Raw genomic sequence first — 15,664 nt, 5'->3', positions numbered from 1 at the left:
TGACACAATGGTTGTTTGATACATGTGAATCTGTGAATGCATATGAGCTCGCTCTGTTAAACGCTGACTACACTTTCTGGCTAGACTGGATCTCACTAACAACAGACTTTTTTTTAATGAAATATACCATTAAAGCGAAAAGTGTCATCTTTGATTGGACTGATGCGGACTGCAACGTCTACTCTGGGATGACACTTTTGGCACATGCATGAAATCCCTTTTTACCAGAACAAGGCTCATATGTTTGTAACAGTTTGTCTGTGTATTTGGACACAATACAGCTTTCCAGCCTCTAACTTCATTATTCATTTTGAAATTTTAATTTCAAAATATATTGCCACAATATTCATTATGTGGATACTGTATGCTAGTGTTAGACATGTGTCCCAAGCTCTGAGGTCAAGGTCAATCTAAATGAAACAAAAGAATTTAGTGTGATACAGCTCCTTTGCATTAGAACTTCTTCATTCATCACGAAATATATACATATACATATAGAAGCAAAATGTTCACCATGTGGAGTTAGCTTGTTGCACACATGATCTATACTCTAGCTCATAACACTTAACCATCAAAGATCATTATGCATGATATAGCTTTTTCAGCCTGTAACTAAATTATTTACCTTTCACAAATTAAAATGTAAACGTATATTGACGCTCATTTTAATACTTTATTATAACAATCAAATTTTTAAATACACATAAGCATCATGGATTGAATATACAGTAATGATGGAAAATGACATACTCCCATGAATTATTTAATGCAGAAAAACTATTCATTTAGTAATATAAAACTAATATAACTTATAAGAATAAGATTGTTTTGTTTTGTTTTCAAATGAACAGTTTAGCTTATATGAAAAGCAAATGTTAATTTAAAACATAAAAGAAAGTTGTAAGAATTAAGGTAAGGTATTGTTAAATATTGAATTCACAACTTACAAATGTCATTAAAGCTATCATCATTTCGTCAGCTTATTTATTTGGAAGCCGCCTTTTACAAAATACAGTATACAATTAGTGTCACTATTCATTTGTACAGTATACTATTGGACAGGTAACTTTCATTTTGAGAACTCCCCCGTGATTTGAATCAGCGCGCACCTTGATTAATTTGCATATCAGAGAGAAACTGCGCATGCGCTTTACATTCCGAAAGATGGGAGGCCGTTGAAACGGTGTGAACTTAAGCAACATTCCTACGATTTGTGTTTACAATGTCGTCGTACGGATAAATTCAAGGAATTTGATTTTAAATTTGTGAATTATTGTTTTAAATAAAAAGAAGCTGATTGATTGTGGATATATGTAAAGTGCGGGAAAATGGTGAAGTCGGAAGAAATACGGGACCGTCAAAAACTTGCAAACTTAATCACTCAGTGGAACTTAGATCATTATGATTTGTTTGAATTGAGTCAGCCAAACGAGGTAAAGTTCACAGACTATTTTACGTTTTTGAAAAGTATCTTATTTAAATTTCTTCCGAAATACCATGTGTTTTTGTTATCTATGCACACCTGTACAGGTAAATCCAGGTAAGTATACAAATTATCAACACAAATCACAAAATGGCCGACAATATCTGAGGTCAATAGAATTGGCACCGAATTCGCTATGATAAATGGCTCAGGCTATAAAATCATGCGCTAGTGAACATAAGTTTCATATTAAACGATTAGCGCAAAAAGTAATGAATTGACACCTTTTTCTCAGCGGCTTTGGCAAACCGATTTTCAAATGTTATCTCCCTTTGTATCAACTTCCTGATACCCATCAAAATTATTTGTCACTAGTCAAATATGACAGGATTGGCGTTTGTTTATGTCCTGCAGCAAAATATGGACCAAATGCACTGTGATGTAATGTTAGTCCATAGTGAAAACATGTCCTACTTAAAGGGGTTTCAGATTCTTTTGAAGTACATTTCGTGTACACATGCAGTACATAACATATGTATGTTAAAGGGGTGTCCAGTCAAGGGGCCTTTTCACAGATTTTTGCATGTTTGGAAGTTTGTCATTAAATGCTTGATATTGATAAATGTAAACATTGGATATAAAAAGCTCCAGTAAAAAAATCAAGGATAAAATTAAAAAAGAGAAAAAGTAACCCTCAGCAGGGCTTGAACCACTGACCCCTGGAGTCCTGGAGTAAAAAGTCGACCACTTAGAACACCTCGCCATCCTTCGGGATACAATGACGGATGTATTTTATACTTTATATTACCGTAATTACTCTATGTTTACGAAAAATATTCACAAAATACAGGTGTCCGAAAACTTAGAGTCGAAAATTGAAGTATCCGAAAATAGCGTCAATTGTGTCCGACAATAGCGTCAATTGTATCAATGACTACCGGTAAAGGCATGCGCTTGTAAAATACCGTGCCGCAAAGTATAAATTACAGTTAAATATGTTTGCACTGCATTTTAAATTATTTTAAATGCTTCATTTATGTGACCGAAAGTTACTACAAGTTTGTTCTTTTACCAAAGAGTTTAAAGATGAGCATGTGATGTACCGATACACGCTTGTATGAACCTGTAATTAAGGCAATACAAAATCAAACTATGAATTCTTTGTTTGTTCATTTCCGATAATTGTTGTCTAACACCTTCTATTGTTCGTAAAACTTGCAAAAGGGTGCATCACACTTCGAAGCGTTTAGTATTTGTCACAGTTATATTACTGAGATGGGGTAGTACTATTGCGGTAGATAATGGAACTGTTTATTGGCACTACCCTTGGTAATTGTCATAACGCTTATGCTATCGGGCGAAACTATTGTTTAATACCAGTTTACAAGGTTATTTACCTAATAACGCATATGTAATGGTCCGTTGCCCTCAGGCATGCACCTGCCATTTTTTATGATGTTAATCTGGTTGTAAAACCCCATGATCAAGTGTCATTAGATATCGAAAACAGGACCGAAATTTGGTAAAATAGCGCTGTAAAATATACTGTCCGAAAACTTAGAGACATTAATTATGGACGAAAAGTCATGTGTCTGAAAATTAAGAGTCACGAAAAATAATTATTTTTGCTTAAAAAGGGGGTGTCCGAAAACTTAGAGTGTCCGAAAACATAGAGTTATTACGGTAGCAATCCTCATGGTTTCACAAAATATAAAGACAACAACAGAACTCTTCAAATTATAAATTCGTTTCACGTGGCAACACTTTATAATTTTCAGGTTTTTAAATCGTCAAAAGATGCATATAATGGCTATTTTAGAGCATGGTAAATGTTCAGTATTACTGTTTCCTCACAAATATCATAACAAAAACGAAAATTTGCGAATCTGAAACAACTTTTTTCAATTTTGTCAATTTACCAAAACGTGAAAAGGCCCTTTTAATACAGACATGCATTCAATTTCATTGAATGATTCAGTTAAATGCAATGATTTTATGGGCAAGTTTGGGGATGAAAGTCGCCCACTATTCTGCAGCTCAAAGGGCATCTATAATTCCCTCTCATTGTAAGATTAATTTTGAAAAGAGACTAAATTCGGATTTAACAGATACTAAATTTGTAAACTTAAAGGGGCCTTTTCACAGATTTTGGCATGTTTTGACGTTTGTAATTAAATGCCATATACTGATAAATGTAAACATTGGATCTAAAAAGCTCCAGTAAAAAATCAAGAATATAATTTAAAAAAGGAAAAAAAAAGTAGCCCGCACCAGGGCTCGAAACAGTGACCCCTGGAGTCCTGGAGTAAATACCAATTAGACCGCTCGGCCATTCTGCAAAGTATGTATAGGTAATGTATTTTATACTTTTTATAAGCAATCTTCGTAGTTTCACAAAATTAAACGACAACAACAGAACTCTCCAAATTATACAATCGTTTCGCGTTGCAACGCTTTATAATTTTCAGGTTTTTAAATCGTCAAAAGATGCATATATTAGCTATATTAGACCATGATAAATGTTCAGTATTACTGTTTCCTCACAAATATCATAACTAAAACGAAAATTTGCGAATCTGAAACAACTTTTTTCAATTTTGACAATTTACCAAAACGTGAAAAGATCCCTTTAAGGGTTCCAACAATTTTTATAAAACAAACAGTAAAATATTTTTTCAAAGCATTTCATTAAAGCTTTAAAATAAATTAGAATAAAACCATGTTGTCAAACACTTCTCTATCAGAAGGGCATCACAATCTTTCCCCCAAAGTTGAAAGAAGACACTGAATTTGCAAACTTTTCATTACGATTTAAGCACAATCACAGCTTTTCCTGCACTTGGTGAAATGTTTGACTGTCATGTGCCCATTTTATGTTATTGTTATTAAAATATTGTAATAAACATTAAATTTTATAAAAATTGTTGAATTAGAAAATAAAATGCCTTAATAACAGTGAGGATGCACCTTAAGCACATTATATTATTTATATATACAAAAAATAACAGCATTTTCAGATGTCTATGCATTGAAATGGTTATGTTAATTATTTATAATCTTGTTTACTTTACAAGTGTCATTTTAATGCCACCCATATCAGTTGTATCTCTGTACTGTAAGTTGTCTGTAACTCTGCAGTTGCAGTGATTTAGTATTGAGCATTTCACACAGTTAAGCTTGTTTATATTAAACTGTTACACCTTCTACCCTTCGCAAAGGGTTTTCATTCCTTTCTAACATGAAAGTTCAACCCCAAATCGCATAATAATCGGTACAGTACAAGTGTCTGACGACTGACGGTCCAGCACTTTTGGGAATAAATTAATAAAACAACTGTATCAAAGACAAGAATAGTTTGTGATTTTTTAGTCAGATGTTATTGTAGCAGACCCTAGTATATGTAATCCATAATGGATTGCGAAACAACATTCTTGGGATGTAAAGCTTTTGTATGTTGCTTGTCTGGCCAATTATCTAATTTAGATCAGCTTTTGTTGTGAAATTGGAAGTGTTATTAAATTAGACAGGTCATAATTTTGTGCAGCTTTTTGGCAGCAAATAAAGGGCATCATTGCGAAATTTGTATGCACATAGATGTTTTGTATTCATCTGTCTTTCTACTAATGACATCTTGAGTTTATTAAATTTAAATTCTTGTTTGTTAATTTTTTTTATAAGCCTTTGCATTATTTATATTAATATTATTCTTGTTGTACTGGGCTCACATCAGCCCAATGCAAAGATATATGTTTTAAGTTTGTGTATATTATAGCCCCGTCACACCAGACTGGCGTCCTTACGGAGGCCTAAGACTGTGTTTCTGGAAATTTCTGAATATCGTAGTAAGGACGCCAATGATTTTTTGGTAAAAATGATGTTTTTCGCCTTCCCGTCACACCAGCTTCTTGGTTTATGGTTTTCTGCACGTCCTTGCGGCGTCCTTAATACGTCCCTGGCGACCTTACAGCGTTCGTACTGCGTCCTTACAGCGACCAAAGCCGACCATATGGTGTCTGAGGGGCGTCCTTAGCGTTCTAAAGCGACCATAGTCGATCTGAGGACACAAAGGCGTGACAAAGGACGTACTAAGGTCGCCGTACGGTCACCTTGCAGTCAATGATCATTTTCTTTGGGTTTGAGCGACGACCACACGTCGTCCATGGCGACCTTACAGCAACCCTACTACAACTACTGCGTCTCTACGGCTTCCCTATGACATCCTTAACAGAACGCCGTAAAACGCCCGACTTCAGCGACTACTTTGAACTTGTTCAAAGTGGTCGCAGTGGGCTCTCGTCCTGAGTAATTTTCGGCGTCCTCCAGTGCCCTTGCTCCACTTTGGGGGATTGGGGCCGGGGCCCTTAGAGGAGGGAATTTTACGTTGTTTTGGGCGAAAGGGGGAATTTTAGAAGATCTTTTCACCAACTATTCAACACTTAAAATTGCTATATTTTAATGTAATTTACATAAATATACATTTAATCAAAGTTTAATAGCACAGTACCAGCTGGCAACATAGGTATAAATGTAAAAAAAAATATAAAAAAATGTTTGGGAGGGGCAGGGCTCAACATTAACTAGAAATGGCGCGGCAGAGGCCGACGCGTATCCCCACGCCGAATGTTTGACCTAGGTGTGCCCCAGGGTTGGTAATGGGGCCATGCATAGCTGAGATTGACCGTATTGTCATAAGAGAAGTTCATCATCAATTAGAAGTGAATTGGTGTAGAAATGAAGAAGTTATAGTAAAAGGCAATTTTGGGTGGGTGTGACATATGTGGGCAGGGCGCCCCAGGGTTGGTAATTGTGCCATGCATAGTTGAGATTGACCGTATTGTCATAAGAGAAGTTCAGTATCAATTTGAAGTGAATCGGTGTAGAAATGAAGAAATTATAGTAAAAGGCAATTTTGGGCAGGTGTGGTCTATGTGGGCGGGGCCCCAGGGTTGGTAATGGGGCCATGCATAGTTGAGATTGACCGTATTGTCATAAGAGAGGTTCAGTATCAATTTGAAGTGAATCGGTGTAGAAATGAAGAAATTATAGTAAAAGGCAATTTTGGGTGGGTGTGGTCTATGTGGGCGGGGCGCCCCAGGGTTGGTAATGGGGCCATGCATAGTTGAGATTGACTGTATTGTCATAAGAGAAGTTCAATATCAATTTGAAGTGAATCGGTGTAGAAATGAAGAAATTATAGTAAAGGCAATTTTGGGTGGGTGTGGTCTATGTGGGCGGGGCCCCAGGGTTGGTTATGGGGCCATGCATAGTTGAGATTGACCCTAATGTCATAAGAGAAGTTCAGAATCAATTTGAAGTGAATCCGTGTAGAAATGAAAAAATTATAGTAAATGGAATTTTTTGGTGGGTGTGGCCTATGTGGGCGGGCACCCCAGGGTTGGGATTGGGGCCATGCATCGTTGAGATTGACCCTAATGTCATAACAAAAGTTCAGTATCAATTTGAAGTGAATCCGTGTAGAAATGAAAAAATTATAGTAAATGGAAATTTTTGTAGGGTGTGGCCTATGTGGGCGGGGCGCCCCAGGGTTGGGAATGGGGCCATGCATGGTTGAGATTGACCGTATTGTCATAAGAGAGGTCCAGTATCAATTTGAAGTGAATCGGTGTAGAAATAAAGAAGTAAATGTAAAATAACCTAAAAAAATGAGTGATAATTTCTGACGCGGCCCCACCCCAACCGCTATTACTTTTGACCCAGGGGTCAGATCAAAATTCCAAATAGTGCAGGGTCGCACATATGCTCATAGCTACCATGTGTGTAAGTTTCAAGGTTCTAGTGCTTTTAGTGTAGGAGGAGATAGTGGCCAGGACGGACAGACAGACGGACGGATGGCGGAGATAACCACAATATCCCCACCTTTTTTTCAAAAAGCGTGGGGATAACTAAAAAACCAACTTGCCCTGCCAGGCAAGTAAAATAAAGATCAAAATGATACACCACAAAACCTTTTTATACCCCCACTAAACGAAGTTTAGGGGGTATATAGGAGTGGGCTTGTCGGTCGGTCAGTCCGTGTCCGCTCTCTAATTCAAGTAGTTTTCATCCGATCTTTACCAAACTTGGTCAGAAGTTGTATCTAGATGATATCTTGGCCAAGTTCATGAGCCTTTTTGAACATGGGTCACAGTGCTTTTTTCCTTCTTTGGGACCTGCCGAAAAACGACCCTTTCCCCTCGGATTTTTTTCCCCCTCGGCAGGTAAATTTTACCCCAGACTTCATTTTTTCAGACTTAAAATACATGAGTGAACCTGAACCAGTGTAGAAAATATAACATATTGCATAATTAAAATTTAAATTATGTGTTGCCTTGAATTTGTTTTAAAAACAGCAAAATATGTTACATTGATTATTTAAGACTTTCTTTATTTTCTCCCAAAATCCGCATTTCGCGTGAAAAAGCTTTAAAAGCTGACCAAAATTTCCCAAAAATGCCCAAATTTCATCCCCCCCCCCCCCAATTTATTTTTAAGAAAGAAGTCTCTTATGACTTATGACATTTAACTCTAGATCTCAACTTTTTATTTAAACATCCTGCAAAATATATAACTTTAATTTAGTCCTTTTTGTCGATAAATAATTCCCAAAATTGGCACTTTTATCAATTAAAACAATCCCAATTTGACCAGACCCCTTTTCCCAAAATGGTTCGAAAAACCCTGAACATGCACTTAGAAATAATTTTAATTCTGTTACCTATAATCATATTTATAGTGCTTAATTTTTCCCAATGTCATGGTTTATCACACAATTTTTCCCAATTTCATGGTTTATCGCGCTAATTTTCCCAATTCAAATGGCACAGGCTGTAACAAATAAAAGCAAAAAAAATCACTGCTTTATTTTTTGTAGAAAACGATTTTATATCAAGTTGCAGCACATTTTATACACACAAAAAAGCAAAAATAGCTAAAAGTATGTTACAGTGACCAGGGCAGGTTCTCGTGACATCATGATTTTTAACACGTCAGACGTCATAAAACTTATTTAAACAGGCAAAAAATGCAGAGTTTTAGCAATTATATTTAATTATTTCTTTTAAAATGGGAGCATTAATTATGATAAATAGAAAAACAACCTACTGCCCTGCCATATAATTCTTGTAATATATAAAAGGTCACATTATCAATATTCTGAGAAAAAGTATTGCTGTAACAAATTTTTAATTTGAAGTGGTCAGTTTCAATTGCAAAGTGTTCAGTTTCTATCAGTGCTCAAGAGACTACTTTCTCAATGAAGATCATATTCCAGTGATGAAATTCCAATTAGCACCACAGATTATTACCTGTTCAGGTTGTACCTCTTAATGCAAAGAACATATGCTTCACCAATAAACAATGTTCTGCATAGATGCATACGCTTCCTGGTGGGAGATGCCAATGATTTTCTTATAGAACCTGGATTTTTGTGGTGAAAAATACCTTTGCATGTGCATGAAATTATCTAAACTTTGCTCATCAAACTAAAACTTCAAGTGATATTTAAGTTAGTTAAATACATGTGCGGTGCATAGTGGATACTGTATCTTTGAAAAATTGTGAAAAGAAACACAGTGTTATACAGAGCTAGAATTTTTAAGAATATTTGTGCTGATAAATCTAAGTTAATTTTTCATGTGGACAATATTCCTGGTATTCCCATAGAAATACTCAATCCTACAATAATAGCTGCCTGAAATTGAATAATTCTTTGTGCAGACTGTAACCCAAAAGGATACAATATATTATAAGCTATTAAATGCTTTTGTATTTTGAAATTTTGTTATGCTCATAGAAATCAGTGAATAAAATGGACACAGTAATATAAATGTCAGATGTGCGATCCATGAGTGAGGTGTCAGTGATTGTGATTGTGTAGGACATGCTTTGTAGATTCTTGGAGGTTCTTGTTATATATGTTTGTGTATGCTTATCATGGACGGATGCTGATTTACATGTACAAAGATGTCAGAGATAATTGTCCTATATTTACCATAATTTGTCCATATTGGTTTATTGGTATTACATTCAATAAAATTTTATGGGCTTCCTGCTACATGTCATGGTGAACTGCATTATTTGGAGGATCTTTTGTTTCTATTCCCTAAAGAGAAATATTAGAAATAATGCTTGCTTGCCATAGCTCACAGCAGTAATGCATTTCCTTCTGGAATAATTGTGGACAGTTGTACTGATTACTAATTGACTATTAGAATCATATGTGGATCAATCATATTGCCACAGGGGGCTGCACTTTGACTAGCCAGTTTGTGAAAGTGGCTATTAGCATGGAAAAGCATGCCTATTAACTCAATTTCTATGCATTTTCCTTGCTTTTGATATGTCTGTTATTTATGACAGTAGGCTAGCTTTTAATTTTGATTTCATGGGCTAGTTGTACCAATAATGGTGGCTTTCATTTCGAAATGAGATCACCAAATTTAAGAACTGTAAAAGTTTTGAACTCAATAGTTTGAAATAAATTATTCAAATGACCTGGTAAGATTGAGTAGTTTAAATAGTATTATGTTGATATTGATCTTTAAAATGTTGCATTTATTTATTTAAAATGTGCATGTTGTGAATTTCCTAAAAAAATGTAACATCAGTCTGTTAAGACTTATTCTTAAATGTACACAGTTATGGCCCTTGTTCTTATCCAATCTTCTGAGTCATTTGTCTTCACTCAGATGATCTTTGCTGGTGTTGACAGTGCTGTCAAATGTAATAAGAATGGTATGTTTGTGTTCAACATCCTGTTGATACTGTGAAAGGCCAAGTTTCAAATAGATCCAAAATCATGTTTCCATATTTGGATGATAGGATTGGAAGTGCTATCAAAGACACAAAGACTATCACAAATTGTATGGAATTGAGATTTAGCCTTGCTCTGGGAAAACAGGGCTTAATGCATGTGCGTAAAGTGTTGTCCCATATTTGCCCGTGCATTCCACACTTCCCACCTGGCTAAGAAGAGGTTTCTGTTTAAGAAAGAATACAATAAAAGGCTGAAAGTGTTGTCCCTGATAGGCTAATCAGGGACAACACTTAACGCACGTGCATTAAGCCCGGTTTTCCCACAAAAATACTAAATCTTAATTTAACTGTGTTAAAATTGCAATCTTTATAACCACAGTGTGTCCATAATTTGGATGACAACAATATGTTTGAAGATACAACTCTGAGTACAGTGTACAACAATATTCAATATTGATGATAATGATCAGAGAGTGAGTTTGATGTTCATGCATGTGACATGAGTTTGTTGAGCTGCTTTGGCTTTCTCCGCTGGAAACGGCGCCGCAGAACGCAAGGCGATGGGTCGACCTCAAACAAGGTTATTGTTGTAAGTATCTGGGTTACAGTCAGAACTTGTGGTGAACACTAGTCAAGCCCAGTTGCAACAAGTGTTTTTCCCAGGCACCTGTAAATCTGTTGTATCTGGTCTTGCTAAAGTTTTGAGTTGTCAGTTGTAAATAGGCAGAATTGTAACATTTTTTTGTTCTCATGTACTTGTATAAGAATACCGGTTGCTTGATCAAACTGCTGATTTAGATGACAGTTAAATGTATGGTTTTATTTAATAAATAATCATCAATCAAAAATCCAAATGGATAAAAGTATGATGAAAGTTTTAAGTGTTTACTACACTTTCATCTGTCCGGTCTTCACACTAACTACAAGTCCAATAGCCAGGGACAAGTGAATTTTTATTTGGGTTTTTATAAATTCAGTTTCATTTGGGTCTGGTAGCAGGGCCCTGGTTTGGCCGTTTTTGGGCAGAATTGGCCCGATTCCCACTTAAAATAGTATACTTTTTTCCCCTATTTCAGCTAAAAATTACCCTCTCCAAAAAAATTTTTTTTAATACCTTTGTTTCCAGCTGGTATTGTGCTATTAACTTTTGATTAAATGTATATTTATGTAAATTACATTAAAATATAGCAAATTTAAGTGTTGAATGGTTGGTGAAAAGCTCTTCTAAAATCCCCTTTTTTGTCCAAAACGACGCAAAATTCCGTCAATCTAAGGGCCCTGGCCCCAATACTCAAAAGCTTAGCAAGGGCCCTCGGTAGGGGGACCCATTCCAAATGGAAAAAAGTATATATTTTTCCCAAATGCAGGGCCCTCACACTACTTTGGGGGAAGGGGTCCGCAGCATTAGGAGGGGAATTTTCGCGGCATTTCCCTATTTGAGGGATTTTTTTACTTACTCTCTCATTATTTCATTTGTACATGTTTGCACTATATCCATAGCATTTTTCATAATTTAGTATGTTTGAATAAATTGAAATAAAATTGAGATATAATAATCATGAGACACATTTTTCCATTAAAAAAAATAAAAATAAAAAATAAACATTTTTTTTTTATTATTTTTTTTAGGGGGAATTTTTCCTTTGTTTTCTGATGTCGCACTTCTATATTAAACATCTAAGCAGTAGCACGTGTTGTGTTGTTATTAACATTAGTAAATGCTCATTAGAGTTGACGTTTATATAAGTCACAAACACAATAGTGTCATAAATATAAAACATGGTGTCAGAACGGAAATATGTACCTACGAAAAATCAGATAACTTAAAACAAGTGAACTTATTTGTAATATATAACCTACTGACAATTACAAAATGGCTCTATCTGGAATAACACCACCAGTTATGGACTGGGACAGTTCAAACCTACCATCCACGTGGGAGAAATTCGAACGACACATCAAATCAATATTTTCTGGACCATTAAAAGAAAAATCAGAAGAGGAACAGATATCGTTCTTGCTTGTATGGGTCGGCGAAAAAGGCCAAGATATTTCACAAGCATGGGCAATGACAGAAGAAGAAAAAACTCAACTAAAAACATATTTTGACAAATTCCAAAAATATGTGAAACCCAAATTAAATCCGGTCTTTGCAAGATATCAATTCTACAAGGAAGACCAGAATGATGAAAACATTGAACAATTCATAACAAGGCTAAAACTTAAAATTACTGACCGTCGATTTCCAGCAATAGTGAATGATGAAATGATACAAGATCGAATTGTGTTCGGTGTGAACAATCAAAAACTTCGAGAGAAGCTTATAAATGAAGGTGAAAATCTGACGCTCGACAAAGCAATACAAATATCTCAAAACTTTGAATACTGCAGACAACAAATATCGCTGATATCAACCAAAAAGACATACACCTCATTAGCTCACGTGACAAAGGGCACGTACGTGGCGGAAGAAGAGGTCGAAGAAAAACCATTGGAGACGAATGTGTAAATCAAAATACGTTTACAATGTCGATAATAGTGACAGTGACAGTGAAAACACACAGGACGATGATTTGTGTGATTTGTGGATACAACCCTGCTCCATAGATACGGTAAGGCAACCACAATCGTCCGCTTACTCCTCTGCTTCCAATAAGGCATTCGTAAACGTAAGCATCGGTTCCAATTTGCAGAATATACAATTCAAAATTGATACCGGGTCAAGCGTAAACACAATGTCTCAAAAACATTTCAAATCGCTCAATATCAAAGCCCCATTAAGAGCCCCTGAAACAAGACTTACTACCTACTCAGGCGATAACATACATGTATTTGGCAAAATAAATCTCAAATGCAAATACCGAGCATCAGAGACGCAGGCTACATTTTACATTGTGAATAGCGCACAGCCCCTGATGGGTTTACAAACTTCGCTTGATTTAGGTCTGTTGAAATTAACATACGAGGTCAATGAACAAACCGACAGTCCTATCACTAAGGAATATGTCATGTCTGAATACGGCAAACTGATTAGAGGTATCGGAACTCTCCCGGGCAAAAGTAAATTGCACATTCGCGAAGATGCGATTCCGGTGGTAACGCCAACAAGACGCATACCAGAAGCCTTAAAATCTCGCCTCAAGTCCGAACTTGAGGAAATGGTCAAAGACAAAATTATAAGGCCTGTATCGGAACTGACAGACTGGGTCAATCCAATCGTGGTTGTTGAAAAACCCAATGGCAAATTGCGGATCTGCCTAGATCCAAAACAGCTCAATAACGCAATACGACATCCTCATTATGCAACTGCAACGTCTACAACTGAAGACGTTTTCGCAAAATTGTCAGGCGCAACGCGTTTTAGCTTACTTGATTTAACACAAGCATACTGGAGTGTGGAACTAGACTAGGAATCGTCGTACCTTACCACATTTGCATCACCGTTTGGAAGGTACCACTACTTGCGCCTTCTGTACGTAATTTCTGCTTCTAGCAACATATTTTGTCAAAAATTCAACGAAATATTTGAGGGACTCCCAGGTATTCACCCGCTCGTTGACGACATTCTAGTCTGGAGTCACACCCCAAGGAACATGATCAAAAGTTGACACAGGTATTGATACAAGCACGAGAATGCGGTATCAAATTCAACCCTTTAAAATGCACAAACGGGGTAAAGTCAGTGCCATTCTTTGGTCACGCGATAACTGACACCGGATTACAAGCTGACCCGAATAAAATTGAGGCAAACTCAAAATTGCGGACCCCAGACAGCCGCGAAAAGGTCGAAACCTTGCTAGGACTTGTTAATTACATGGCAAAATTTGCGCCAAACTAAGCCGAGGATACCCCACCCATAAGGAGCCTGCTTAAAAAAGAGGTAGAGTTCCTGTGGCACGCCCCACAGGAAATAGCCCTGTCAAAGCGAAAGACATCATCACCCAGTCGCCAGTTCTAGGGTATTATGACCCTAACAAACCCCTGATACTGGAAACAGACGCAAGCAAATATGGGTTAGGCTGCTGTCTTATGCAAGACGAGAGACCAATTGCGTTTGCCAGCAAATCATTAACGGACACGGAAATTGGTTACGCAGTCATTGAAAAAGAACTTCTCGCGATTCTTTTTGGGTTGAAACGATTTCATCAATTTACGTACGGTAGAGAAGTAATCGTTCACTGTGATCACAAGCCAATTTCGTCAATAATGAAAAAAACACTGGCTGCTGCACTGCTGCGACTATCAAGAGTACTTCTTGCAATGTCCAAATACCAGGTCAATGTACAGCACGTCTCCGGCAAAAAAATCCCTGTGAGTGACTGCTTGTCAAGAAACGCGTTGCCAAACACATGTCCCAAAATAATTGAACGTCTTGATAGTCACGTGCACACGGTATATCAACAAATTCCCGTCACAGATTGAAGACTCCAAATAATACGTACCGAAATAACGAAAGTCCCGCAAATGACAAAATTAAAACGGACTATAACCAATGGCTGGCCGGAATCTGCGAGCAAATGCGATCAAAACATAGCGGAATATTTCAATCACCGTGACGAATTAAGCTCAGAGGATGGTCTGATGTTCAGAGGTCACACATTTGTTATCCCAAAGTCTCTGTGAAATGAACTAATAGGAAAAGTTCATTCGTCACACTTGGGAATTACGTAAACACTGGAACGTGCCAAAGATTCGTTAGTTTGGCCTGGCATGTCTAAGCAAATAACCGTTTATGTCACTAATTGCCCAACTTGCCTTACTCACAGAGATGCAAATGCCCCAGAACCTCTGATAACGACCGTATTCCCAGATAGACACTTTCAGCAAATCGCCACTGACCTGTTCAACTTTAACGGACAAGAATACCTGTTAACGGTCGACTACACACCTAGTCAATTAGCACTTGGTTGCCGAACCAAATCAATTGTGCCAATCACAAACAAAGCACTGCAACCTGCAGCAATGAATGACAAACAGTTACGCACACCAATGCAAAAATCTAAGGCACAACAAAAGTCAAACTTCGACAAAACATCGCGAACGTTAACGCCATTATAAGTTAATGACAGCGTTTGTATTAAGTTTGGAAAAATCTGGAAAATTGAAAGGGTCATGAAAGTTCACAGTGACCGCTCGTACATATAAAAAACGGCCGATGGTGGCACGTCTCGCAGAAACAGGTCAGTGTTGCACTAAACGCGCGAAAATACCAGCGATATTGAGCCATTCGACGCCTTAGTTTTACAGCCTGATTAACACCCTCATAATAACCCCCAAGTGGAAGTGTCAATCCCAAGTCCCCGAAATAACCCGTTCATTAACCCAGATACAGGATATAGAACACGGGCAGGACGATTAGTGATTGGCAACCATAAATATGCAGGAAATGAATGGACGAAATAGAGAAAATTAAATTCTAACACAAGAAAGGCATCTGAATCCATAGTTTGATTATAAACTAACATTGAAGAATATTTTTGTTGAAAA

General features: G+C 36.9%; 1 protein-coding gene across 1 annotated transcript in view; it reads left to right on the top strand.

The window, feature by feature from the left end:
• The first annotated feature begins 1,160 nt into the window (after window positions 1-1,160).
• LOC127852669 (afadin-like) overlaps window positions 1,161-15,664 on the top strand; it is a 90,136-nt gene continuing 75,632 nt past the window's right edge. Inside the window, exon 1 of the mRNA XM_052386619.1 lies at window positions 1,161-1,433. Coding sequence (XP_052242579.1) covers window positions 1,329-1,433 — 105 coding nt within the window. The 5' untranslated portion in view covers window positions 1,161-1,328. The remainder of the gene's footprint in view (window positions 1,434-15,664) is intronic.

This window comes from Dreissena polymorpha, chromosome 12 (genome assembly GCF_020536995.1).
Source record: "Dreissena polymorpha isolate Duluth1 chromosome 12, UMN_Dpol_1.0, whole genome shotgun sequence".
In the NCBI taxonomy this organism is placed as follows: Eukaryota; Metazoa; Mollusca; class Bivalvia; order Myida; family Dreissenidae; genus Dreissena; species Dreissena polymorpha.
The sequence above is the reverse complement of the archived record's forward strand: the minus strand, read 5'-3'. Positions and strand labels throughout refer to the sequence as shown.